The following is a 25,664-nucleotide window of genomic DNA, read 5'->3' as shown; positions in this document are numbered from 1 at the left end:
GAGTATATAGTTTGTTGTTGTTTTTTAACTAAAAAGATAGAGCCTTCTTTTTCTTCTTTTCTCCCTTTTTTTATTTTTGGCATTATTGCGTATTCTCACAACCTAAATAAATTTTTTTCCTTTTAGAGATAAACATTATATACGTGAAAGTACTTATTTATTTGGTGGGGTTTAAAATGAATTTGAAAACTGAATTAACACTTGACTTTACCGAAGCCAGGGTGCTTTTGAAACCTGTGGGACTGTAGCAGCTCTAGTCTATTTGAGAAGTAGTCTTTCAGGGAGTATCACCAAACATTAGCTATCTGTGCAGTTCCTTTCACCTCTACTGAACCCTATTAACAGGTAAATTATGACTATTTGTAGGGTATTTTTTATCGTTGTTATCCATTTGGAAGATCACATCCATAATGACGGTTGTAAAATAGTAAAATAATGGAAATATAAAATAATGAAAAATAACAAGCGTTGACTTAAATCATTTATTTTTCTGAAAGTTTCCTAAAGTTCCTATGAGGGAGACCATTTCACTCAAGCCACTACTTTCCCAGGAAAGAAGGTGGTAAAGTTTACACTGAAATCCCCAAGCTGAGTACCGGAGACGGAAGAGAGAGTTGAAAAGATTGGTCTGATGGCAGCTGCTTGTTTGAAAATCTGCCTGGTTCAGGCTTCAAAGTAGACTGTGCCCTCCTGCGCCCATTTCCCAGCTTGGTGACCTTGCACAACATGCTTATTTTGGCCCTCAGTAAAATGAGAGTAGTTTGCCAGGTTACTTATTTTCAAACTCTGCCCCATGGAGCAGTAGGGTTTCTTGGAGTTTCCTCAAGAGTCCGACGGTGGGTAGAATGGGAGGACCAACCAGAGCTGGGGTTTTTTTTGTAATTGTTTTACGATTTTTTTCAATAAAGGCTTATTTAGTTCAAAAAACTTGATCGCCACCAAGGTCCCTTCTAGCTCAATGAAAGTGCATTGTTTTGTTTGCAGGGGCTTTTTTTCTTCATTTCTTTTTGAGGGGATAACCTTGTGAATACAGTTGAACAGTAAAAGTACTAAATTACTGTTTGCTTTGGAAAAGCTAAATGCACAAACTCATGTGAGAGCCTCACTTTCCTTTAAATAGAAAGGGGCGGGGAGAAAAAACACATAGGATTTTAGCCCTGGAAGAAAATCCCCATATTGGGACAAAAGCTTGGAACTGGCAGCAGTGAGGGATTTAAGATAACTCATGAAAAGTGAAAAACTAAAAAGAATATTTGGTCTAACTTTCTTTTTTAATTTGAGATGATAATCTTATAAATCAATTTCGTTGTATTTTAAATAGAGATAACGTGCCGTACTATTTTCTTCAGGCAATTTTCTAAGCTCTTGGGTAAATTATTATGCATATGTCACAACACATTGCTTCAAAAGTTATTCATGGCTATTACTGATTTCTCCATGTACATAGAAAACTGTTTAAGCCACCTGAGTTATAGTTCCTTATTGTTTATGGAATACCCAAACAAGCATCTGTATTAAGACTAAATAGGTCAATTTTCTAGCTAATTATAGAGACCTAATTTTTGTTTTTTTGTCATCTTATTGGGATGAGAACAAGGGAAGTAGTGGTTATTCTTGGACCTCGCATTCAGCAATTCCTCACATTTCTTTCTGTACATGGCAAAATTGGTTAATAGCACCAATTCCAAAGTCAGGCAGCTTGAATAAGTCATTTTACCTCTCTCTGCCACCGTTTCCTTATAATCATATAATTATGTTTTCTACTTCATAATGTTGTTGTGGGGATAAGTGAATTAATATATGTGATGCACTTAGTACAGTCCCTGGCCTATAGTTGTCATGGTTTTGTGTATTATTGTTAGCCATTATTATATTATTGAGAAAGTGGAGGGTTTTTTTTTTTACATCTTTATTGTAGTATAATTGCTTTACAATGTTATGTTAGTTTCTGCTGTATAACACAGTGAATCAGCTATACATATACATATATACGCATATCCCCTCCCTCTTGCGTCTCCCACCCTCCCTATCCCACCCCTCTAGGTGGTCACAAAGCACCAAGCTGATCTCCCTGTGCTATGCGGCTGCTTCCCACTAGCTATCTACTGTACATTTGGTAGTGTATATATGTCAGTGCTACTCTCTCACTTTGTCCCAGCTTACCCTTCCCCCTCCCCGTGTCCTCAAGTCCATTCTCTACGTTTGCATCTTTATTCCTGTCCTGCCCCTAGGTTCTTCAGAACCTTTTTTTTTTTTTAGATTCCATATATATGTGTTAGCATATGGTATTTGTTTTTCTCTTTCTGACTTACTTCACTCTGTATGACAGACTCTAAGTCCATCCACCTCGCTACAAATAACTCAATTTTGTTTCTTTTTATGGCTGAGTAATATTCCTTTGTATATATGTACCACATCTTCTTTATCCATTCATCTATCGATGGACACCTAGGTTGAAAAGCAGAGATTTTAACCCTTAAAGAAAATCCAACCTACATGAGAGATGAGAGTCTCTGTGCTTAGGAAGGTGGAAAGGTATATTCTCACTCATTTGTGAGAACGAGTTCAAGATAAAATTAATATGGCAGCATTCCATGAAAAGGATTGGTACAGAGATAACAGAGTCTTGAGAACCTTTTAAGATGCTCTATTCCAGGCAAGAGGTAAAAATATCCTGAACTACTGTCTTAGTTCTTTTAGGCTGCTATAACAAAAATACCATAGTCTGGGTGGTTTATAAACAACAGAAATGTATTCTCACAGTTTAGGAGGCTGAGAAGTCCAAGATCAAAGTGCCAGCAGACCCCATGTCTGGTGAGGGCCCACTTCCCAGGTTATGATGGCCATCTTCTTGCTGTGTCCTCACATGGTAGAAGAGCAGAGAGAGTTCTCTGGGGTCTCTTTTATAAGGACACTATTCACATTTATGAGGACACTACCTTCATGACCTGAAAACCTCCCAAAGGCCCCACCTTCTAGTACACATTCAGGGTTAGGATTTCAGCCTATGAATTTTGAGGGGACACAAACATTTGGTCTATTGCAACTACTCTTGTGGTATTGGAGTAGAAGGAAAAGGATATGTGAAAGATTACAGGCTGGGCTTCCCTGGTGGTGCGGTGGTTGGGAGTCTGCCTGCCGATGCAAGGGACACGGGTTCGTGCCCCGGTCTGGGAAGATCCCACATGCCGCGGAGCAGCTGGGCCCGTGAGCCATGGCCGCTGAGCCTGCGCGTCCGGAGCCTGTGCTCCGCAGCGGGAGAGGCCACAGCGGTGAGAGGCCCGCGAACCGCAAAAAAAAAAAAAAAAAAAAAAAAAAAAGATTACAGGCTTATATTTAGGGCAAGAGGAAGAAGACACCAACCTTAGACTTTCAAAGTGGGTGACTGGCATCATGGATGTAACAAACCCAGGATTGTTCTTTGGTTTCCGAATAGTTTCTATATATTGAGAAATAAGGAATGCAAAATTTAAAAGCCTAATAAAGATTAAATGTGGTCATATCATATACTATATGATTTGTATAATAATTAAATAGCTAGTAATCTTCATAAGGGAGCACGTAGATAAGATCTTTTAAAGAATTTTCCTCCAGTTAAGAAAAACATGTCCTATTTTTTCAATTCTCTCATTTCGGTTCCTGCATTATATTGTATCAAGCCTAGAGATTTGTTATTCTTTGATTCTTCTATCCCAAGACTACTGATGTAGTGATGTGAGGAACTCAGGCATAAAACCTGTTGAGAATTAAACCATCGCCTTCTGCATTTAATCCTACATACTATATATGATATATACAGTTTTTTAGAGTTGCAGATAACTTTGGTCTATTATTTCATATGTATTTTTATTGTTTCCAGGTTCGATGGATGATGTACTGGATTGTCTTTGCTCTCTATACTGTGACTGAAACAGTAGCAGATCAGACAGTTGCTTGGTAAGTTCTAGTGATGACAAAAGGCCAGACTATAGACTCTTATTCAGGTGTCCTGAGTTCTTATCCTGCTCTGGCTGTTAACTGAGTGAATTTGATCAGTCTACCTAATTATCCATTGTATCATTTTCTTCATCTGGGTTCCCCACAAGAACATTACTTTCCTTTGGAAATCCCCCAGGTGAAGGCAGCTCATCCTTCTCCCCACCTGCCACTCCCTGCCCATCTCCCACACACCTCCCACTACCTTGGAATAGAGAAAACTTGGTTGTCATTATCTTTTTTCCACACTGATGACTTCAGACTATTTTTTCTTGATTACTTCCTAAACGACTCCTCTTTTGAATCCCACAGCATCTGGTTTTAGCACTCCCTCCCCATCCTTAAAAGTCTCATATACAGGGCTTCCATGGTGGCCCAGTGGTTGAGAGTCCGCCTGCTGATGCAGGGGACACGGGTTCGTGCCCCGGTCCGGGAAGATCCCACATGCCGCAGAGCGGCTGGGCCCGTGAGCCATGGCCGCTGAGCCTGCGCGTCCAGAGCCTGTGCTCTGCAACGGGAGAGGCCACAACAGTGAGAGGCCCGCGTACCACAAAAAATAAAAATAAAAATAAAAGTAAACAACGTAGAAAAAGCTTACCACGAGCAATGATAGTCCAGAAACTCCTCTGTAACTGCACTGTGCAGAGACCCTTTGTAGACTACACAAGAGTCTTTCCTCACTGCCCCCTGCCCACCTGTCTCATCAGAAGAGTCCAGATTTTTTTTTTTTATCATGTATCTTAGTACTTCATGTACCACAAGGTGCTGGTCCCCTCATGATGTATTAGTTAACTTTTGCTGTGGCAACAAACAACCCTAAAAGCACAATGGGTTAGAAAAACAAACATTCATTTCTTGCTCAAGCTATATGAGGACAAATGGTTGACTGCAACTTTGCTGGGCTCAGCTCAGTTTTAAGTGTCTTCTTGTTCAAGGACCAAGGATGAAGAAGCAGCTGTTCTCGTGGCAAAAAGCAAAAGTTGAAAGCAGGAGGTTGGGGGTGTTGAGGTGAGGGAGTCAAAGGGCATTTAAAGCGTCTCCTTGCATGTGACATATGTCACACTCACATTCTGTTGCCCAAAGCAGGTCACATGGCTAAAGCCGTGGTCATTGCTTGAGGAAGTGTATTCAGCCTACCGAGAAGGCACTGAAAAATCAAGTGGGAAGGGGCATGGGTATATTACCCTAATTCCCAGGTTACCACAATGGCAATTCCATTCTCCTTTCAAGTGAACAGTTTAGGTCTGTCAAGTGCTGCAGTTCTGGCCGAATGAAATTGGAGGGGACGTTTTCTGGGAGCTCTAAGGGAAGGAGATGTGTATATGGGGTAACACTGTACACTTGGTGCTTATAAAGGCGACTCCTGATGCTTGGAGGTGTGTCCAGGTAATGCCATGACAGCTACGCTCTGCAGACAGGGTGGGTGTACCTTACTATCGTGGTTATAAATGCTATTAACGCCCTCTCTGAACTGCCACAGTCAGTTTGGCAGCTTGGCTGTGCTTGTCTAAACAGAGCAATCTTGTACTAGAATGTGTGAATCACTCTGGGGGTCATGTTGCTCTGATCTGTATAGTTAATGAGATTTTGTCAATTCAAACATGGTTGTTTTCCTGATCACAACTTTTTACATGTGAAAACTTAACCCAGTGACTGAACTTTGTAAAAAGTTTTTTTTGCAATTTCCTCATGGTCTGCACTTTATTTTCACTGGCGTTTTTTTCTAATTTTTTCTCGTTAGGTTCCCCCTGTACTATGAGCTTAAGATTGCTTTTGTCATATGGCTGCTCTCTCCCTATACCAAAGGAGCAAGTTTAATATATAGAAAATTCCTTCATCCACTACTTTCTTCAAAGGAAAGGGTAAGATATACAGATTATTTCCACAAATCACTTGTTAGAAATGTATATCATCACATGCTGTATGCTATAAAATGAGTGAAACTATTATGTTAAGGGGGAGAAGTCCCAGTTTTCAGCTTCTTGACATTCTTTTTAAATAAAATTAATATTTATGGTTTTGATTTTTTTTCTAGGAGATTGATGATTATATTGTACAAGCAAAGGAACGAGGCTATGAGACTATGGTAAACTTTGGGCGGCAAGGTTTAAATTTAGCAGCTACTGCTGCTGTCACTGCAGCAGTGAAGGTAATTCTTTATTTACCTTTTTTTTTTTTAATCCAGTGTCACATTGTCAATGAATAATGTAGGGTGGCTTTTTACTTCAGATCATTATAAAATTTTGGCACAAATTTACCTTGTTTATTTCTGTAATACTAGGGAAAAAAAGTAGATTATTTTAAAGGCATTTTAACATGTGTTTTCTATAATTGTTGGATATTTTGAAACTCTTAATTGATGACAAAATGAGAGCTAGTTAGTAAGTAAAGCATACTGGAAAATGTCATTTTGTCATAACTTTCCTACTTTATAACCTTAAAGTAGTTTTGAGTAAATCACCTTTAGTGAAGATGACCATTCTTTCTTTCTCTGTCTTTGGTGTTTTTTCCCTCTCTCTCTCCATGGCAAAATCTTGGTAGGATTTCTGGCTTACTTCTGCACCCATACTTCAACCAGTTTGAGGTAACTGATTATTCAAAATAAGGCATGAAAATTTTCTGTTCTTAAAACTTAAGGTTTTACTTAGCCAATTACTAATGTCATGTGTTGTGTTTTGCAAGCCAAATTATCAAAGGAATGCCTTCTGTGAAAATTCGCATTATGGCTTTTGGATTTCTTTGCATGTAGTAATTAGTGTGGTTTATTTTAAATGCCATAGCATAATTGGTTTTGGTGTGTAGTATATGGAAGGAAAATAGGTTTCAGATCCAGAAAGTGCTGAGTGTGACTTTCTAAGGAACCATCGGTGATTTACTTAACTTCTCAATTGGAAGGATGGCGAGGAGGAGAAAATGAGGTGGAAGAGAACTAAAGTCGTCGTCTTCTGTATATGAAAGTAGAGGTTTTAAAGTGGTTGCCTGCAGGGGGATGGAGAGAAGGGGACCGAGGGCTTCTTGCTTTCTTTTGTTACAAAATTTAGCGTTATTTAACTTTACAAATGAAGTACATGTATTTATTTACACCCCAAAGAAGATGCTTTCTGAGTTTTCCATACTTAAAAGCAACATTCAACGTGATTCTATGGCAAAAAACTAAAAATTAACTTTTGACGTCAAAAATTGCTTAGAAAATATAGACATTTTAGAACATTGTATTAGGAAACATAGAAGCACACAAATCCTATTTGCCCTCTTTACTTTTTTTTTTTTCTCTTTATTTGGCTGCATTGGGTCTTTGTTGCTGCGCGCGGGCTTTCTCTAGTTGCGATGGGAGAGCGGGGGCTGCTCTTCTTTGCGGTACGTGGACTTCTCATCGCGGTGGCTTCTCTTGTCATGGAGCACGGGCTCTAGGCGCGCCAGCTTCAGTAGTTGTGGCTCGCAGCCTATAGTGCGCAGGCTCAGTAGCTGTGGTGCACGGGCCTAGTTGCCCCCAGGCACGTGGGATCTTCCTGGACCAGGGTGCGAACCCACATCCCCTGCTTTGGCAGGCGGATTCTTAACCACTGAACCACTAGGGAAGTCCCTGCTCTCTTCACTTTAACACTTAAATATAGTTTATAATCCTACGTACTCTGTGAGACACCTCCCTACATATTGTCACTATTTTGTAGGATATTTATTTTATTTTGACTTACTACTTCCAAACTCTGTGTGAGGAATCAGAAACCCCAACTAGATTATCTTATCCTGGTTCCCTTCTCATTTATTTTTATTTTATACATACTTTGCTGCCATCAGTATTTAACATCCAATATATTTATTCAACATGTATGTATTTAATGTATTTAACATCTATATGTATGTATGTTTTTATTATTTGTTTGTTTGTTTGTTTTGGCTGCGCCCGGTCTTAGTTGCAGCATGTGGGATCTAGTTCCCTGACCAAGGATAGAACCCAGGCCCCCTGCATTGGGAGCCAGAGTCTTATCCATTGGACTTCCAGGGAAGTCTCTATGTATGTATTTAATGCCTACCATATGGTAGGTGCTTGGGATGCAGCAATGAACAAAATAGATACAGTCCTTATCCTCACAGGCTACTACTGTCAAGCTGAATGTCTGTACTCACTAACTGAAAATTTTACCTCATCTTTGGTTGCTTAGAGCCTACCCCTTGCCCTCCACTATGAAAATAAGCATTATCTGGTAATTCCCTGGCGGTGCAGTGGTTAGGATTCCACGCTTTCACTGCCGAGGGCCAGGGTTCAATCCCTGGTCCGGGAACTACGATCCCACAAGCCTCACGGTGCAGACAAAAAAAATAAATAAAAAATAAAATAAAAGTAAGCATTGTCTCACAGAAACACTTTGCTGTAGAAAGGCTATAAAAGTAATTCTATACCTATGTTTCTCTGGCTTCTTTGTTGTTCAATGTTTGTTTTTATTTATACATTTAACAAATCAAAACCACCTCCCTACTTCAAAGGCAGGAAACAGATCATAAAAGTCATCTAAGTTACCACTGCAGAACAAACAAACACACATCCTGTAATTTGAATTCACTTTGGAATGCTCTCTTTTGTTTGTGATCTCCTGATCCTTTTGTTATCAAGCTCACTGTATGAGGCAACCCTCACCATTCGCCTCATGAGCACAGGAATGCTGGCATCAACCATACTGGATTTTATTCATTAGAAATAGTCGTTAAATATGCTGAACACAGCATAATGTTAACACTATTTGCCTCAAGTTTTACTGTGCCTATTTTAAAGTAGGGGAAATTAGTTTCATCTCTGGAGATGTCAAAGAAAGGCAGTGTGATGGAAGAATCACTGAACCAGACACTTCATACCGAAGAGTAAATTGAAACTGAAATAGGAAATAGGTCAAGTTTAAGGAGAAACTGCAAGAAAGCTAATAGAAAGACTTGAGAATTATTAAACATTTTTTTTGCAATATATGGTTTTTTAAAAATATCTTTCAGGCTAAAAATATTGGACTCTCAGTGTGACCTTTAAAGATCAGCAGTACCCCTGACTAGTTTTCCCAGGTTGAACCGCCTGAGCATGTTAAAGATGAAAATAGGAATCTAATCAGAACATTTATTACACCGTAAAGCAATTTTCTGAAAATGTTACTCAGTTCTGTGACCTCATTACCAGGCATCTGTTACCAAGGTCAGTGTACAAGTTTATTTTGGCTGAGCAAAGCACAAGCATACGAAGGAGCTTCAGGGATTTTACTGAGGATGTTCAACATCCCATAGCTTTCACACGATAAATGCCGGTGGCCTTTGTACAGATGAGCAATACTCCTGCCGGACGAAGGACAGATGAAGAAAAGTACGTTTAGTCGTATTAACCATCTCTTGGGATTTTCTTTGGCAACCTCTTCTTGGTGAATTCTTTGGCAGATATTATAAAAAAATCAATTATCACAGAAATGAGAGTATTAAAGTTAAAATTTCTGAAATCTTATTGACTGTAAATGATGATGATTAGGTCAGAAATCCTGACATCTTGCTGTTTGGCTTTTTTTTTTGTTTTCTTTTTTGCGGTACGCGGGCCTCTCACTGTTGTGGCTTCTCCCGTTGCGGAGCACAGGCTCCAGACGCGCAGGCTCAATGGCCATGATTCACGGGCCTAGCCGCTCCATGGCGTGATGGGATCTTCCCAGACCAGGGTACGAACCCGTCAGACCAGGGTACGAACCCGTGTCCCTTGCATCGGCAGGCGGACTCTGAACCACTGCGCCACCAGGGAAGCCCTTGCTGTCTGTTTTAATGGCTTTCTGTTTGTGAAAGGATTTAAGGAGATTCAGCTGCTTAGTATCATCCATTTAAAAAGGGAGCACTTCCTTAGACAATGGAGAAGAAAGATCATATTTTTTTCTCTGCAATCTAGGAAAGCACAATATTATAATGAAAGTTGAATTCTATAGCAGTTGAGTTGTCAGCATTTTTTAGCCCTGATTCTGCCACTAATTAGCAGTGAGATTTGGGGCAGTCATCTGCACTGATCTAAGTATTTATTTTCTTACCCGTAAAATGCAGGGGGTAAAAACTGACTTCTAAAACCCCTTATGCTCTAAAACAGTGGTTCTCAACTGGGGGTAGTTTTGCCCTCCAAGGGACATTTGGCCATGTCTGGAGACGTTGTGGGTTGTCACAAGTTAGAGGGGTGTGCTGCCAGTGGCATCTCAGGTAGAGGACAAGGATGCTGCTTAATATCCTACAAAGCACAGGACGGCATCCCCACACACACACACAAAATTATCTAGCCCAAAATAGCATTGGTGCTGAAGTTGAGAAACCCTGCTCTAAAAGTATGATGAGTCAGAAAAGGCTAAAAGAATACATAAATATGTATAGGTAGTTTGGGTGATGGGTTACAAATAATCTTTCTTTTTTATATTTTCTCTGTTACAAACATTCTTCAATAAATATATATTGCTTTAATCTTAAAACCACTAAAATATATTTTTCACTTAATGCAAATGCAATCAATTCCATTCTAGGCTTGATCAGATTGTGTTAAACGTCCATAGGGTAAAGCCATTTCCCTAAAAACTGGAGACTGATCCTATCTGCAGTTATACTGTAGTATGTCAAAGATCAACGAGAAATAGAGCTTCATGGCTATTCATTATTGAACAGTATCATAAAAATTGTTCCATAAAAGATTGTTTGGGGCTTCCCTGGTGGCGCAGTGGTTGAGAGTCTGCCTGGCGACGCTAGGAGCATGGGTTCGTGCCCCGGTCTGGGAAGATCCCACATGCCGCGGAGCGGCTGGGACTGTGAGCCATGGCCGCTGAGCTTGCGCGTCCGGAGCCTGTGCTCCGCAACGGGAGAGGCCACAACAGTGAAAGGCCCGCGTACCGCAAAATAAAAAAATAAAAAGATTGTTTGTATGCTTGTAAGATTATAAAGCATTGCTGATTATGTTTTTGAATTCTTAATTTAAAAATGTGAAGAGGATAGGTTGAGGTTTTATACAAAGATGCTGATAAGCACGGTAAATTCCCCTTATTTAACACAAAATATAGTAACTTTAATGTAATATATAACCAGGATATGAAGTATTTAAACAAAGGCAGAATCGTTTGGGTATAAAGAAGTTAGAATTAGTCATACATGCAGGGTCCCTTTTCACAGATGCCAACTATAGACTTGGATACTTGAGCAGACATTCAGATTCTCTAGTGCCCTTGGATGTAATTGAGCTCTGTGTGAGGCCAGCTCGGGAAGCTGCTTCTCAGCTGAAGGATTCTTTCCAGAGCTTGAATGTGTTAGATTTGGTCCCAGCCCTCCCGCCCAGTCAGCCCTTACAGTGTTCTTAGTTTCTTAAATGGATGTTCTGGGCTCATCCAAATTCAAACCCCGAGAACTCAGAGTTACCTGAAGGCAGGAACACTTCTGCTAATGATGTGAAATATTCTTCAGAATGCTTTTTAATTACTTTGACTTTTGCTTTCTCATCATAATCTTTCTGTTACCTTCTCTTTGATTTTTAGGACCAATTTTAACAGACAGTGTACATACAATTCTGTAGAGAATAGGATCTAAAATACTGGGATATAGAATTACCTTGTGGATGGTAACGCCCTTCCAACTTACTGACTAAAACTGCTCTTTCCACATGTATTTTCCTCCTCAGACTAGAACCTGTCTTCATTTTTTTTTTTTTTTTTTGCGGTACACGGGCCTCTCACTGTTGTGGCCTCTCCCGTTGCGGAGCACAGGCTCCAGACGCGCAGGCTCAGCGGCCATGGCTCACGGGCCCAGCCGCTCCGCGGCATGTGGGATCTTCCCGGACCGGGGCACAAACCCGTGTCCCCTGCATCAGCAGGCGGACTCTCAACCACTGCGCCACCAGGGACGCCCTTACAGTGCTCTTTATTTGTTCACATGGGTTCTATTATATTTACTGTCCAGCGTCCTTTCCTTTCAGCTGGAATGACTTCCTTTAGTATTTGTTATAGGCGAGGGCTGCTAGTGACACATTCTTAGTTTTTAAATATCTTTGTCTGAATTTGTTCTTTAAAGGACAGTTTTGCTGGATAGTGAATACACATTTGAAACTTTTTTTCTCTCAAAACTTTGAATATGTCATCCCAGTGCTTTCTGTCCTCCATGGTTTCTGAAAAGGCATTATTAATTTAAAGAAAATCTCAATATCTTTTGTATTGTTATTGACAAGTGACTATAATAATTCCCTGTTTATGCCCTCAAAATGTATAAACAATTTTTCTTTTAATTATGGGAGTAAGGAATTTAGATATTGGAGAAATGATCAAGAAATGGATCAGAAATTCTTATAGTATACTATGTTACGATTAAAATTTCACTATACCATCTATGACTAATTTTGTAATATGAAGAAATTTTTGAAAAAAATCGCTCATCTGCCTAAACATCACATTTTTTAATTTTTTAATTTTTTAATTAAATTTTTTAATATTTTTCCCTAACTATAACCATACTGCATACTTGTGCCCATATTTTGCATGATTTAGAATTCTGAGGTGGAGGGTAGATATTTCCACTTAACATTTTATTGCAAACATAATTCCCTTATTAATGGACTTTTTGTGCTGAGTATATAAAAATTAGAGGGAATAGGTCTGCCTTTAGCTGCAATTATTTTATAATGACACTTCTCCTTTAAAGTGGTCACGTTGGATACTTATAATTTATGTAATATTTTTGAAGTTCATAATAGTGCAATAGTTCTCTCCCCATATTATTTCTATTCTGGACCCATTAGAAAATATACAGTGGAAAAAAATGATTTTTCAAAGTGATAATGGCTGTTGAAGTGCCGTGGGTCTTCAAGGAGGGTACAGCCCCTTTTTGCTTTTGTCTACAGCACCTGGCCTTTTTGGGGGATTGATAATACTTGGGGCTAGAGGGTTGGTTACTCAAGAGCTACATTAAAATCCATACTGGGGCTTCCCTGGTGGCGCAGTGGTTGAGAGTCCGCCTGCCGATGCAGGGGACACGGGCTCGTGCCCCGGTCCAGGAAGATCCCACATGCTGCGGAGCGGCTGGGCCCGTGAGCCATGGCCGCTGAGCCTGCGCGTCTGGAGCCCGTGCTCCGCAACAGGAGAGGCCACAACAGTGAGAGGCCCGCGTACCGCAAAAAAAAAAAAAAAAAAAAAAAAAATCCATACTGTATAGAGATCACCCAGATACCTCAGGGTTGCTCACCTTTAATGTAACCTGAAGCAAACTCCTAGTGGATGGTGTAATCTACCCATGTAGATAGATACCCATGACTGTACCTATAGTTTGGTGCTGAAACTCTCTATATAAACTCCAGTGTTTACATTAAAACATGCTGCAACCTATGGAGAACTTACCAGCAGTCAAGAGTAATGAAAAAGAAGAGGCATAAAAAGAGTATTTAGTTTACTTATTACATACTCAATATCAGTCCCATACCACGTGCACTCAGAGAACAGAAGAAGCCGAAGATTTGTCCCTCTCTAGTTTCTTTAAATCTTGCTCTGGAGGCAAAATATATAAAGTACAGCAATAGAACGAACATTAATTTGTGAGTTCATTTGTGAGATATGCCCGAAGTAATTAGTTGATTATAATCATTAAAGATACCAAAGTTTGTGGGTGCTATAAAGCTAGACTGATTCAATGGCACTTTGACTCATTTGCATGCTGAGATGTACTTTCTTGAGTGTGAGGGTTTGGGAGTTACAGTAGAGGGTATCATGGACGTATATTATCATTCATTTGGCAATAGGAAAAAAAGTCAAGAATTGCTGAGAGGGCACAGACATACAAAGATAGGAATAGAGAAAATGACAGTTCTGAGAAAACAAGGCATCTGTTTCGGATGAGCACTGGTCACTTCCTTTTAGTGTGTGTCTGAAGTCTTCTGTCATCTTCTTTTTTTTTTTTTTTTTTTGGCTGTACGCGGGCCTCTCACTGTTGTGGCCTCTCCCGTTGCGGAGCACAGGCTCCGGATGCACAGGCTCAGCTGTCATGGCTCATGGACCCAGCCGCTCTGCGGCGTGTGGGATCTTCCCGGACTGGGGCACGAACCCGTGTCCCGCTGCATCGGCAGGCGGACTCTCAACCACTACGCCACCAGGGAAGCCCTGTCATCCTCTATTTAAGAAGCAAATAGTATCCGATAAAAAGAGAGTATAATGAATTAAACCTTGTCAAGAATGTTTAAAGATGTGTGGAATCCAATTATTTTTATTGAGGATATAGACCCTTTAATTTAATAATTCTTTTTCATAATTCAAAAAATATGGTAGAAATTACAAAGCTTAAGTGGGGAATGAAAATGGTGTTTGGGTTTGACATAATAGGATATCACTCACTCGGAGTAGCTAAATCAAGACTCATGAAACAAGAGCTTTTTCTTCAGTGTAAAATACATGTTAGCAGTAATGTTTGAATGTTTGTGGTGCCCTAGGCTTTGAAATTTAGAGATGAACCATTATGGATGAGTTTCTACAGTTACATTATAACTAGAGGCAATCATAAATTCACATGTGTGAGAAGAAGAAATAATAAGTGTAAAAAAAACCTTTAGAATATTTTTAATCCAGCTATAAATAAGAAATGAGTCATCTGTATGCTATGCAAATTTTCAAGTGGGTAAATTTAGAAATTATTTTTTTCTCTTTACAAAACTTTATACTTTGGGGGGAAATGTACTTATGTCTGAGAAGTTCAGAAATGTCCCTTTCAAAGCTGTGCAATGATGAAAAGCATTGAACTTTCTGCAGTAATGGGAATGTCCTGTATCTGCACTGTCCAATACAATAGCCACTAGCCACATGTGGCTATTGAGCATTTGAAATGTAGCTAGTGCAATTAAGGAGCTGAATTTTTAAACTTATTTAATTTTAGTTAAATTTAAATACCCACTTGTACCTAATGTCTACCATATTGTTAAGGCTTTAAAATGACTTAAAGTCAAATTGTGTGTATTAGTAGATATGCTTTGCCAGATGGTGAATTCATTAACTGAATATCGTTTCATACTCAAGATTCTTTGGCTCTTAAATTTTTTTTACTGTGTTCTAGGTAGAGCCATTACCATTCCTGACTTAGCTTTAAGACAGCATCTCTTTTACTTTAAAAAGTTCTTCTGAATCATAAACGTAAGCCTCGAAGTGCTACTTTTTTTTTTTTTTTTTTGTGGTACGCGGGCTTCTCACTGCTGTGGCCTCTCCCGTTGCGGAGCACAGGCTCCGGACGCGCAGGCTCAGCGGCCATGGCTCACAGGCCCAGCCGCTCCGCGGCATGTGGGATCTTCCCGGACGGGGGCACGAACCCATGTCCCCTGCATCGGCAGGCGGACTCTCAACCACTGCGCCACCAGGGAAGCCCTCAAAGTGCTACTTTTAGGACAGAGAAATATTATGGATGATGTTTACAGAGAAGATAAGCTCATTAAACATTTTTTTTACATTCTTGAATTAAATTTAAAGCTGAAATGTTTGGGAGTGGAATGTACTGATGTCTACAACTTGCTTTGAAATGCATTAAAAATTGATTGATGGATGGAGAGATGGTAAATATATGGTAAAGCAGTTATAGCAAAATATAAATGATATATGGGTATCCACTGTAGAATTCTTTCAACTTTTCTGAATGTTTCATTTTAAAATGAATAAGCTTCATGATAAAATGTTGGAGGAAAGTTAAATGGAAACATATTAAGTATTTTAAAGTGCATTTCTTTTCTTGGATCTATCACTTCTCTGTTAAATAGAGCCAAGGAGCAATAACTGAACGTTTACGAAGTTTCAGTATGCATGATCTAACAGCTATCCAAGGTGATGAGCCTGTGGGACAAAGACCATACCAACCTCTCCCAGAAACAAAAAAGAAAAGTAAATCAGCCTCCGGTGAATCACCAGGTGTGCTTGTTTTGTTTTAATGTATTGTTCTTTCATAATTGGGATCTTAAGTCAAGATGGGTACTAAAATAATACTTGGTCGCTACCTGAATTTGGGTAAACAACATTTATTTTTAAGCTTATATTCTTGAGCTTCACACTTAACTGTATATAGGTCTCCTCCTCTAAATTTTCTCTAAATAAGGTTAGTGCTTGCTTTTTGTTGACTCTGGAGATAATCCAGGTAAGAAAGTAGCAGTAGCGGCTTGTGCTGCCATGAATTTTTAGAAGCAGTGGATGTGGTTACCCTCTACCACCAGCGCTAGTTCTGACCTGTGATCTCTAACTTGCTACTCAAACTATGTAGTGGCATCTGAGTTTTATAATTAAACCCTCCTTAATATAAGTGCTGTGAACAAAGAAGGATATTGACTTATAAGATAAAGTTTTAAGCAGGTGACAAAAGATGACAGGTTTGAAAATAGGATTACTCCAATGGAAAAATGTGTTGAAATCATGACTTGTAGACTAAGAACTAACTTGTTCTAATGTAAATTATAAGCATGTCATAGTTGATACGTTCTAAAATTTTAGTAAATTTTTGTGATCTTAGAAACATACACATAAACAAAAAGACATAGTCCCTTAGCCATTTTTTTTTTTGCATATAAGAAAGTTGTAGTTCAAGGCCCAACTGAGAACTAAGATCTTCAGGATATTTCTCTTATTAAAGTATTATTAGGTCCATAAGGTACAGGACTACTTGATCTTTTTTTTTTTTTAAGTAGAAGTTTTCTTCTGAGGGAGACTGAAAATCATCCTTTATAATTAAAACCAATTTGAAAAGAGCAGTCCCGCAGTGAGAGAGTAGCATTGACATATATACACTACCAAATGTAAAATAGATAGCTAGTGGGAAGCAGCTGCATAGCACAGGGAGATCAGCTTGGTGCTTTGTGACCACCTGGGAGGGTGGGAGGGAGACGCAAGAGGGAGGGGATATGGGGATATGTATATACGTATAGCTGATTCACTTTGTTACACAGCAGCAACTAACACACCATTGTAAAGCAATTATACTCCAATAAAGATGTTAAAAAAAAAAAAAGAGGGACTTCCCTGGTGGCACAGTGGTTAAGAATCTGCCTGCCAATGCAGGGGACACGTGTTCAATCCCTGGTCCGGGAAGATCCCACATGCCACAGAGCAACTAAGCCCGTGTGCCACAACTACAGGGCCTGCGCTCTAGAGCCTGTGAGCCACAACTACTGAGCCCGTGTGCCACAACTACTGAAGCCCACGCTCCTAGAGCCCGTGCTTCGCAACAAGAGCAGCCACTGCAATGAGAAGCCTGCGCACCACAACGAAGAGTAGGCCCCGCTCACCACAACTAGGGAAAGCCCGCATGCGTCAACGAAGACCCAACGCAGCCAAAAATAAATGAATTAATTAATTTAAGAAATGAAAGAAAGAAAAGAACAGTCCCTTCTTATAAAGGAAAAATAGTGAACTTTCTTCTAAGTTCTCCCCAGAATGAATAACTTTAAAAAGCTGGTGGCTATTATCTAAGAGGTAGTAATAAGTATTGGCCATTGATTAAAGTACTAATGCCTTTAAGAGTGAGGAAACTTTGAACCTTGAACCATCATCCTTAATACTTTAGTAATGTAAAAGTAGTCCCTAATAGGCATTTTCTTAATAAGCATTTTAAAAATTAGGTATACTGATTTTGTTTATGGGGACTGCTATATATTTTGCTGATTTGGACCAGTAATCTGAGCCCTTTATCAGCAGTTTATTCATAATTATACCTTAGAATTGGTTAAGAATTGTATTCCAATTATTTAAATAAAACCAGGATTATAAATTTGAAAATCCATGACACTATTTTTATGGTATCCATCTATTAAATTTAAAATGGTGTGACTAAAATATTTTAGGATAGTGAGGTGTTAATTAGTTCTTCTGTTAAATTTTAAACCATGAAATTAAAAGATCAAGAAAGTTGGGAAACAAACACTCTCATACACTATTTATTTATTTATTTATTTTGCGGTACGCGGGCCTCTCACTGTTGCGGCCTCTCCTGTTGCGGAGCACAGGCTCCGGACGCACAGGCTCAGCGGCCATGGCTCACAGGCCTAGCTGCTCCGCGGCATGTGGGATCTTCCCGGACCGGGGCACGAACCCGTGTCCCCTGCATCGGCAGGCGGACTCTCAACCACTGCGCCACCAGGGAAGCCCTCATACACTTTTTATGAGAGTTTAAAGAAGAATAATCATTTTGGATGACAGTCTGGCAAGAATTATCAAAATGTATTCTTTTTAACTCAGCAAGAAACTTCTAAGAACATGTCATAAGGAAATAATCAGACAAGTGTTCAAAGATATAGGTACAAAGATGTATGAATGTTCATCTTGTTGTTGTTTATAGTAACAAAATATTGGAACAAACCAAATTCCTAAGAGAAATGGTTAAGCAAAAAGGTAGCTATTAGCCGTGAAAAATAATAATGTCAGTTTCTACTTACTGACATGAAAACATATCCAGATTGGGGGCAGGGGGAACAGTAACAGTGAAACAACGTGTGTGTTATGATCCTATACCACAGAGGCACAATAGATAGATGATGAAATGGATTAATATACGTAAAGTTATTTTTTAGATATATGTACACAGAGGAGAGTCTGGAAGAGATTCTAAATGCTGCTAACTAAAATGTTAACAGCATTTACCTCTGAGTTGTGGGCTTTTAGTGATTTTTTTTTAATCAACCTGTTACCCTTAAAATCAAAAATAAAACAAACCTACTTCTTGTTTTGAAAACAATTAAGGTATTCATTTTTTTATATCATGAATTTTTTTCTATTTTATTTACTTCCAAACTTCGTCAAGAAAAGCAAGTTGGTACGTTTTTTAGTGTGGGAAGTATATTTATATTGCAAAGTCTGTTTACTAATAGTTCGTGTAATCAGTACAGTTAGCTCAGAACACAAGCAAATTCAAATATTTGGAAAAGTGGTTCCCTTTTGAAAACTACTAATGGCTTGCTCTAAGCGGTTTGAGGTTAACTGATTGAGAGAAGTCTTGCTTTGATGAAGTTACCCAAGTCCGCATGTTGTCACTATGGGAAAAAGAGCTTCCTCCAAATGCTTTTTTGTAAGAAAATAGACACCGTGAACATGACGTTCACTTCCTTAGAAAGAACACCACATTCTGATAAGTGGAAATATTTTTTCTGCAAAGAACCTGCTGCTCCCATATTAGTTAAAAGTGGTTCAATATTCAGTTTCAATATACCAGCACATAAAGAGATTTCTGTTTTGTCTTGTTTTTGATGCTTTACATATTTATTTAATCCTTAAGATGACTATGCAGGTTAAATATTTTTATCCTTATTTTGTAGATGAATAAACTGAGACTTAAGGAGATTAAATTACTTGTCAAAGACCACCGACTCAATGACAGAAATGAAGTATCCAAGGTTCCTAACCTAATTCTTACTCTTTTTTTACTTTATAAAGAGACTGCACTTAGTGAGACACTTGGGCTGGAACAATGAATTCAAACAGTTTGGCAGGGGTGACCTTAGAGATGCTTTAGTCAAAGATGGCAAATAAGTGACATGCCTCCTCTCTGCTCCTGTGCCCATGGCAGCCATTGCTAATGGATTGTGGCACTTCCCACACTGGCTCAGAATCCCTCTCAACACAGTGCCCCAGACAGCTCAACTGGCTCAGAGTTGGCGTTCACATAGAAACGTATTCATCTCCCATCTGCCTCAACACCTTACCAGATAGGAAAACTGAGACCCAGAGAGGCAAGACTCACTCAAGGTCTTAACAGCTGTTAAGTGACCAAGTACTCATTTCTCCTCACATGGATCCAGGGCCCCTTCCACCACGATAACTAAGGCCCCTTCCAAGTCAACTTGCCAGGATTCTGCACTTACATTAATACATTAATACATGGAAACTGCTTAGAACAGTGCCTGGTCCATGCTAAGTACTGGATCAGTATTGGCTATTATTATTATAAAGGGGGGAGGGGGAGACTTAAAATGTACCAATTCTAAGACGTACGAGCTATGAATAAAACCAGGTCAGTTTGCAAAAGCATCTGCTACTTTTCCTAAAATGGTAACAGAGCTCTGGGCCAAAGGTGGTCAAACAGCTGCAGCCATAGGCCTCAGGGCCCCCGGCAACACAGACTCCTCATTCTTAGGTCCTCAGTCACTCCTCCTCAGGAATGTGCATGGACAGCCCCATTCTGAGGATTTTGCCCAGTCTAGACTGATGACGGAAAGCAGCCGACCTTGGCATCACCTTTGTCGGCGCCAGCAGCACCCCACCAGCTTCCCCTTGCCTGGGCTTGGAAGACCTGCAAACCATTCAGCCAACTTGCCAGGCTCCTGTTCAGATAGGGAATCCAGATTTGGGCTTTTCTCGTTAATCTCAGGTCTCCCCTTCCTCTGAAGTCTTTAAAATCCTCCGACAACTTTGATTAATACTATTTCCACCACTCACAGCAGAATTTTCATACATACTCATTTTCAGGTTTTTAAGTGGAATAGAAAATGAATATTTTATTGAACATATTTGACTTGACTCCTCTCTCTTTGATGCAGTTTAGTTTAATAACTTGCTAAATTAAGCTTGTCGACTTCATCTCCTAACAGATCCCAAATTTGGCCACTGTCTCCTCAGTCCCTGGACTCTTTATCATTTCTGGCCTGTTGTACTGCAGTAACCTCCCTGCTTCCAGTCTCATCCACTTCTGATTCATTCTCCAGAGTACAAGAAGACTCTTTTAGAGAAACAAAATCTAATCATGTCACCCTCTGATTAAAATGCTTCAATGCCCCCTCCCCCTTGTTCTCTGAAGCCCAAGCTCAATAGCGTGTGGTATATTAGCTCCCCAGACTTGGCATCCCACTCCTTCATGTGCTCGGTGTATAGAATCATGAGTCTTTCAGGATTCGGCTTGGCCACTACCTCCTACAAGAAGTCCTCTCTTACCACCCACTTCCCCCACTGTGTGCTCCTGTAACACCTTGTCCTTGTCTTCTATTTACAGCATTTATTACAGTATTGTCATGCGCACTAGACTCTGTCTCCTCTACTGGACTATGACTATATATTTCTTAGGATAGAAGAAGACAGTTGTGTGTTTTTCAACATAGTATCCCCCATAATTTAGTACACTGCCTCACACATAGTAATATTTTAAAAATATCAACACTTGTGGAATAACAAATCAATCCATCACTTTTCCTGAAACAATATTTAGAAACCTAAGATTTTTTTTAGTTGAAATTAGGAAACAAAGAATAAGATGTATATATAATTATCATTTTGAATGCAATTCCAATTCCTAATCACATAAAGTGAGAGGCAGTTGAAATAGCAAGGGCCGTGTTTGTTGAAGTGTAGCCTTATGCTTTATGTGTGGCCTTAGAGAACTTTTTGATCACAGTTGCTTCCTTTCGGATTCTTTCCCTGATTCCTTATTCTATGTTTTACCTTAGTTTTATTATATTGGGATTAGGGGTATTATATAAGCAACAGCAATAGGGAAAAATCTACAAATGGCAATCTAAAAATATTTTTTCTGGTTTATATTCCCCATTTATAGAAGTAATACAATTTTTTAAATAAAAATGTGGCAACTTTTTTAAAAAAGGAAAAATTAAGAAATTTAAAATCACTTAAAAGCCCACTTCCAACAGATACAATGGTTTCATTTTTATGTTTTTCAACACTTTGTTTCTATACATACATTTTTTTCCACTTAATATTGCACCAAGAGGGTTTTTCCAGGACTGCTGACCCCATTCCCTCCCCTGGCCACACTGACCTCCTCACAGCTCTTCCACACAGTTAAGCTTCCCATTGCCCCGGGGCCTTTGCACATGCTGTCATGTCTACCTAGAACAAACTTCCTCCGACTGCTGCAGGAAAGCAAAGGATCTTGACCTATGTAATGACGGATTCTACTTCCAAATCCTTCCTGATTTCTAGTCTAGAAGTCTGGCAGCATAAAATTGTACTTCCTTAATATATAATTAAAGATGTTTATCTTATTATGAGACCAGGAATCTTTTTTTAAATTAATTTTTATTGGAGTATGTTTGCTTTACAATGTTATGTTAGCCTCCACTGCACAACAAAATCAAAATGAATCAGCTATACACATATAGATATCCCCTCCCTTTTGGACTTCCCTCCCATTTAGGTTACCACAGTGCATTAGGTAGAGTTCCCTGTGCTATACAGTATGTTCCCATCAGAGACGAAGAAGCTTAATTATAACCCTTCATAGTTTGCTTAGTGATGCTCAAGTTATTCATGTCCTATGAGAGCAGATTAATAAACAATTATTCAGTATACTTTTCTTCACATGCAAGAAGTCCATCTCTTACCCCCTCCTGAGCCTGGAAAACCTGCTACTTTTTTCTCATCTGAAGAAGGTATCTATGCTCCTTACCTTTATTGAAGGAGAATTTGAAACATAATGGGACCTTGTAACCTCACCCCTGTCTTTTTTTTTGGCCACTCCCTGCGGCTTATGGGATCTTAGTTCCCAAGCCAGGGATGGAACCCGGGCCCTCGGCAGTGAAAACACAGAGTCCTAACCACTGGACCACCAGGGAAGTCCCTCACCCCTGTCTTTATAACCTACCTAGTACTCCAGTTGCCTTAGACTTGAGCCCCTCTCTTGCGCCATCCAGGCAGTAGTTCTCAAAGTGTGGGCCTGGGACTAGTAGGATAAGCATCACCTGGGAACTTGCTAGGAATGTAGATTCTCAGCCCCACACCAGGCCCAGCAATGTGTGGATCAGTAAATTCTCCAGGTGACTCTAATATGTGCTAATAAGTTTGTGCTAATAAACTCTAATAAAGTTTGAGAACCACTGCTTCAGGAATGGGAGTGTTCTTGTCCCTGAATCCCAGCCTCTCAGGGTGCTCTCGGATTTCCTGACAGTAACCAGCCTAACTGCCTGGATGTTTGCATATTGGCCAACGTTAAGTCTTCGTTGCTACACATAGCAGCCTGTTAGCACACCCACATGATCCATCTCTTACTGACCCTCCTGATGCTGGCTATTTTCTTTGACTAACGTCAGTCATCATAGCCTGTGGTGTTTCTAATTACTGTAGCCTGTCTGGCTGGGTTTTATCTTAGCAGCTGCAACAGTGTTGGTTTAACTTCTCCATCACCTGCCCCCAGTGAATTATCTTGCCCAATGTTCTATCCCCTTTGGGTCTTATATGACTCCTTAAGTTCACTCTACCATTTCTGGTCTTGACAAAAGGTTTGACACGTTAGGGGGTGAGAAGGACCCTGAGTTCCTAATTAAAGTCAAAGGTACAAATAACAGACCAAAACACACTGTTGGTTAGGTTCCTTAGAATTCACAAAAAGGGGACTTCCCAGGTGGTCCAGTGGTTAAGACTTTTCTACCAATGCAGGGGGCCCGGTTTCGATCCCTGGTCAGGGAACTAGATCCCACATGCCACAACTAAAGATCCTGCATGCTGCAACTAAGACCTGGTGCAGCCAAATAAATAAATAAATATTTTTTTTTAAAAAAGAGTTCACAAAAAGGAGAAAGGGCAGGAAGAGACTTTTCACTGTGTATCTATTTATATTCTTTGATTTTTGAACAAGACAGCCGTGTTAACCTACTAAAAAAGTATTTTTAATTATTCTGAAAAGTGCATAGTAAAAATAGGAATGGCCGGGGAAAACTTCCTGGAAGAAATGAGTTATGAGCCTCCTCTAGAATAGTGCAAGGGGCAAAGATTGATGGTAAAGGGCAGGGAACGCCTTCCAGATGAGACAGGGAGAAGAGCAAGCTGGCAAATGCAGACCATGCAGAGAACCGCCAATAGACAGGGTGAAGAGGCGGTGCTGACTGGCATCCTTTTACCAAAACATATTGGTTTTGACAACTCGTCTAGGTGATGGAATTCCACTGAGAGATGGAGATGAGAAAACAGATGAAGAAGCGGATGGGCCATATTCAGATGATGAGATGTTAACACACAAAGGGCTACGAAGATCACAAAGCATGAAATCTGTGAAAACCGTGAAAGGCCGAAAAGAGGTTAGTCAGGTATAGAGTTGTTTTCCCAGTGATTACTATTAAGGGATTTCCTGCTGCATTAGCATTTAGGGTATCCATAAATGAAGGATTGGAATAATAGAGCACTGGCTATATCTAAAATTCTTTATTCAGATCAGATGGATTAGGATCTCTGGAAATTTAGAAAATGGCAAATTCCTAGTCTTCCACTCTAAGTAGAAAATGGTATTCTCACATAGCAAAATCATACGGTTGATGTGAGTACCTAGTGCCAGCCCTACGTATATGCAAAAAGAAAGCAGCTAACAGAAGTATGTAGTTTTGTTTTGAACCAACTCTAAATAAGGATTAAATAGTAAAAGTCTATCCATAATAATATATTGTCTTTGTGCCCAGAAAGCAGTGGAGGATTTCAGCGAATGACCTCAGATTATTGTGAGCAATGTTCATTGACATGTACCCAGCAAAGCATAAATAATAACAGTTAATAACAGTTTTCATTTTTTATTAGTGATAATAATCTGTGCATATATGCAACATAATGCCAACTACATTTTGGAGTATATAGGTAGTGCTGTCTTTTGAGTACACACTTAGCGAATAATTGATTCTTTATATCAGAAAAGTTAAAAAAATTATTACTGTGATTATGAGCTATTAAGTCCTGTCTTATTTCAAAACCTAAGTCATAATAATAACACATTTCTCTCTTCAGGTGCGGTATGGGTCACTGAAATACAAAGTGAAGAAGAGACCACAAGTTTATTTTTAGTCATGTACATGTCAAGTATCCCAAGACAAATTATGCTAGTACATCAACTTATTTTCTAACATCATATATTCAGGATTTATACATTAAAATAATTCTTTAAATTGTGGTGGTGATAGGGTTTCATCTATTAAATTTCATCTATTTAAATTTCTTTAACAATTACTTCCAAATCTTGACTACTAAAGGTAGTTATGCAAAAATTGATAGATAGATATATCAGAAATAATAGAATACTGTGTTATCTATTGTCACATTCTTCAGAACACTGAGTGCCTGTGATGTAAAGTGAAACACAAACCCACAGTATACTTGAAAAGAGTCTTTTTATGGTTCATGATACACCAGACTTTGTGATATTGTATTGTGTTTACCTGTATTTCTGTTACTATCCTCTCTATCACATGAGGATAGTAATTAAATAGGCCTCTGATCCAGCAGTGATAGAACAAGGGTATAATGTAAGATAAAGTACACTTTATATTCTTCAAATTTTTACTTTGTTAATACTTTCTAGTTTTTCCACCATCAACTGAAAGTTTTCAAGGCAAATGTTTGAAAACCAGGTATCTACATAGCACTTTCATTCCTGACTAGTTTTGCACACTTGAAAATTGTTTACTTATTTTACAACTGTACATTTATTTTAAGTTTTATTAACACTGTGTTTATTGTTATTTGTCATATTCTGGCATGTCAAATTTATGCCTTGAATTACATCATCTCTTTTCCTGTGGGTTTCATTAGTTATATTCATTTAATTTTAATAATAAAAACCAGAGCTTATTTTTCAGTTTTAACTATTTTTACTTACCTTCTTTACAGATAAGAAGTTATTTTAAAATTCACCAGCTTCCCATATTTAGCTCTATAGTGTAGTTGAACTTAGCATGTTTTTGTTAACACTGGTTATGTTTTCAGCTTTTAAAAGTGGTAGCTTTTGTGAAATGGAGT

General features: G+C 39.1%; 1 protein-coding gene across 2 annotated transcripts in view; it reads left to right on the top strand.

The window, feature by feature from the left end:
* REEP3 (receptor accessory protein 3) overlaps positions 1 to 25,269 on the top strand; it is a gene marked incomplete at both ends in the record, with an annotated part of 90,165 nt that extends 64,896 nt beyond the window's left edge. The window contains 6 exons of one of the 2 annotated variants that reach the window (XM_079704934.1): positions 3,860 to 3,936; positions 5,717 to 5,837; positions 6,011 to 6,124; positions 15,725 to 15,872; positions 23,817 to 23,962; positions 25,228 to 25,269. In XM_079704934.1, the coding sequence (XP_079561060.1) occupies positions 3,860 to 3,936; positions 5,717 to 5,837; positions 6,011 to 6,124; positions 15,725 to 15,872; positions 23,817 to 23,962; positions 25,228 to 25,269 (648 nt within the window). Of the gene's footprint in view, positions 1 to 3,859; positions 3,937 to 5,716; positions 5,838 to 6,010; positions 6,125 to 15,724; positions 15,873 to 23,816; positions 23,963 to 24,656; positions 24,783 to 25,227 lie in introns of those variants that run through there. The other variant, XM_079704933.1, reaches the window with a different exon arrangement.
* Positions 25,270 to 25,664: the final 395 nt, after the last annotated feature.

Source organism: Hyperoodon ampullatus (genome assembly GCF_949752795.1).
Source record: "Hyperoodon ampullatus genome assembly, chromosome: 1".
Taxonomy (NCBI): Eukaryota; Metazoa; Chordata; class Mammalia; order Artiodactyla; family Ziphiidae; genus Hyperoodon; species Hyperoodon ampullatus.
This window is presented reverse-complemented; position numbering and strand designations above follow the sequence as displayed.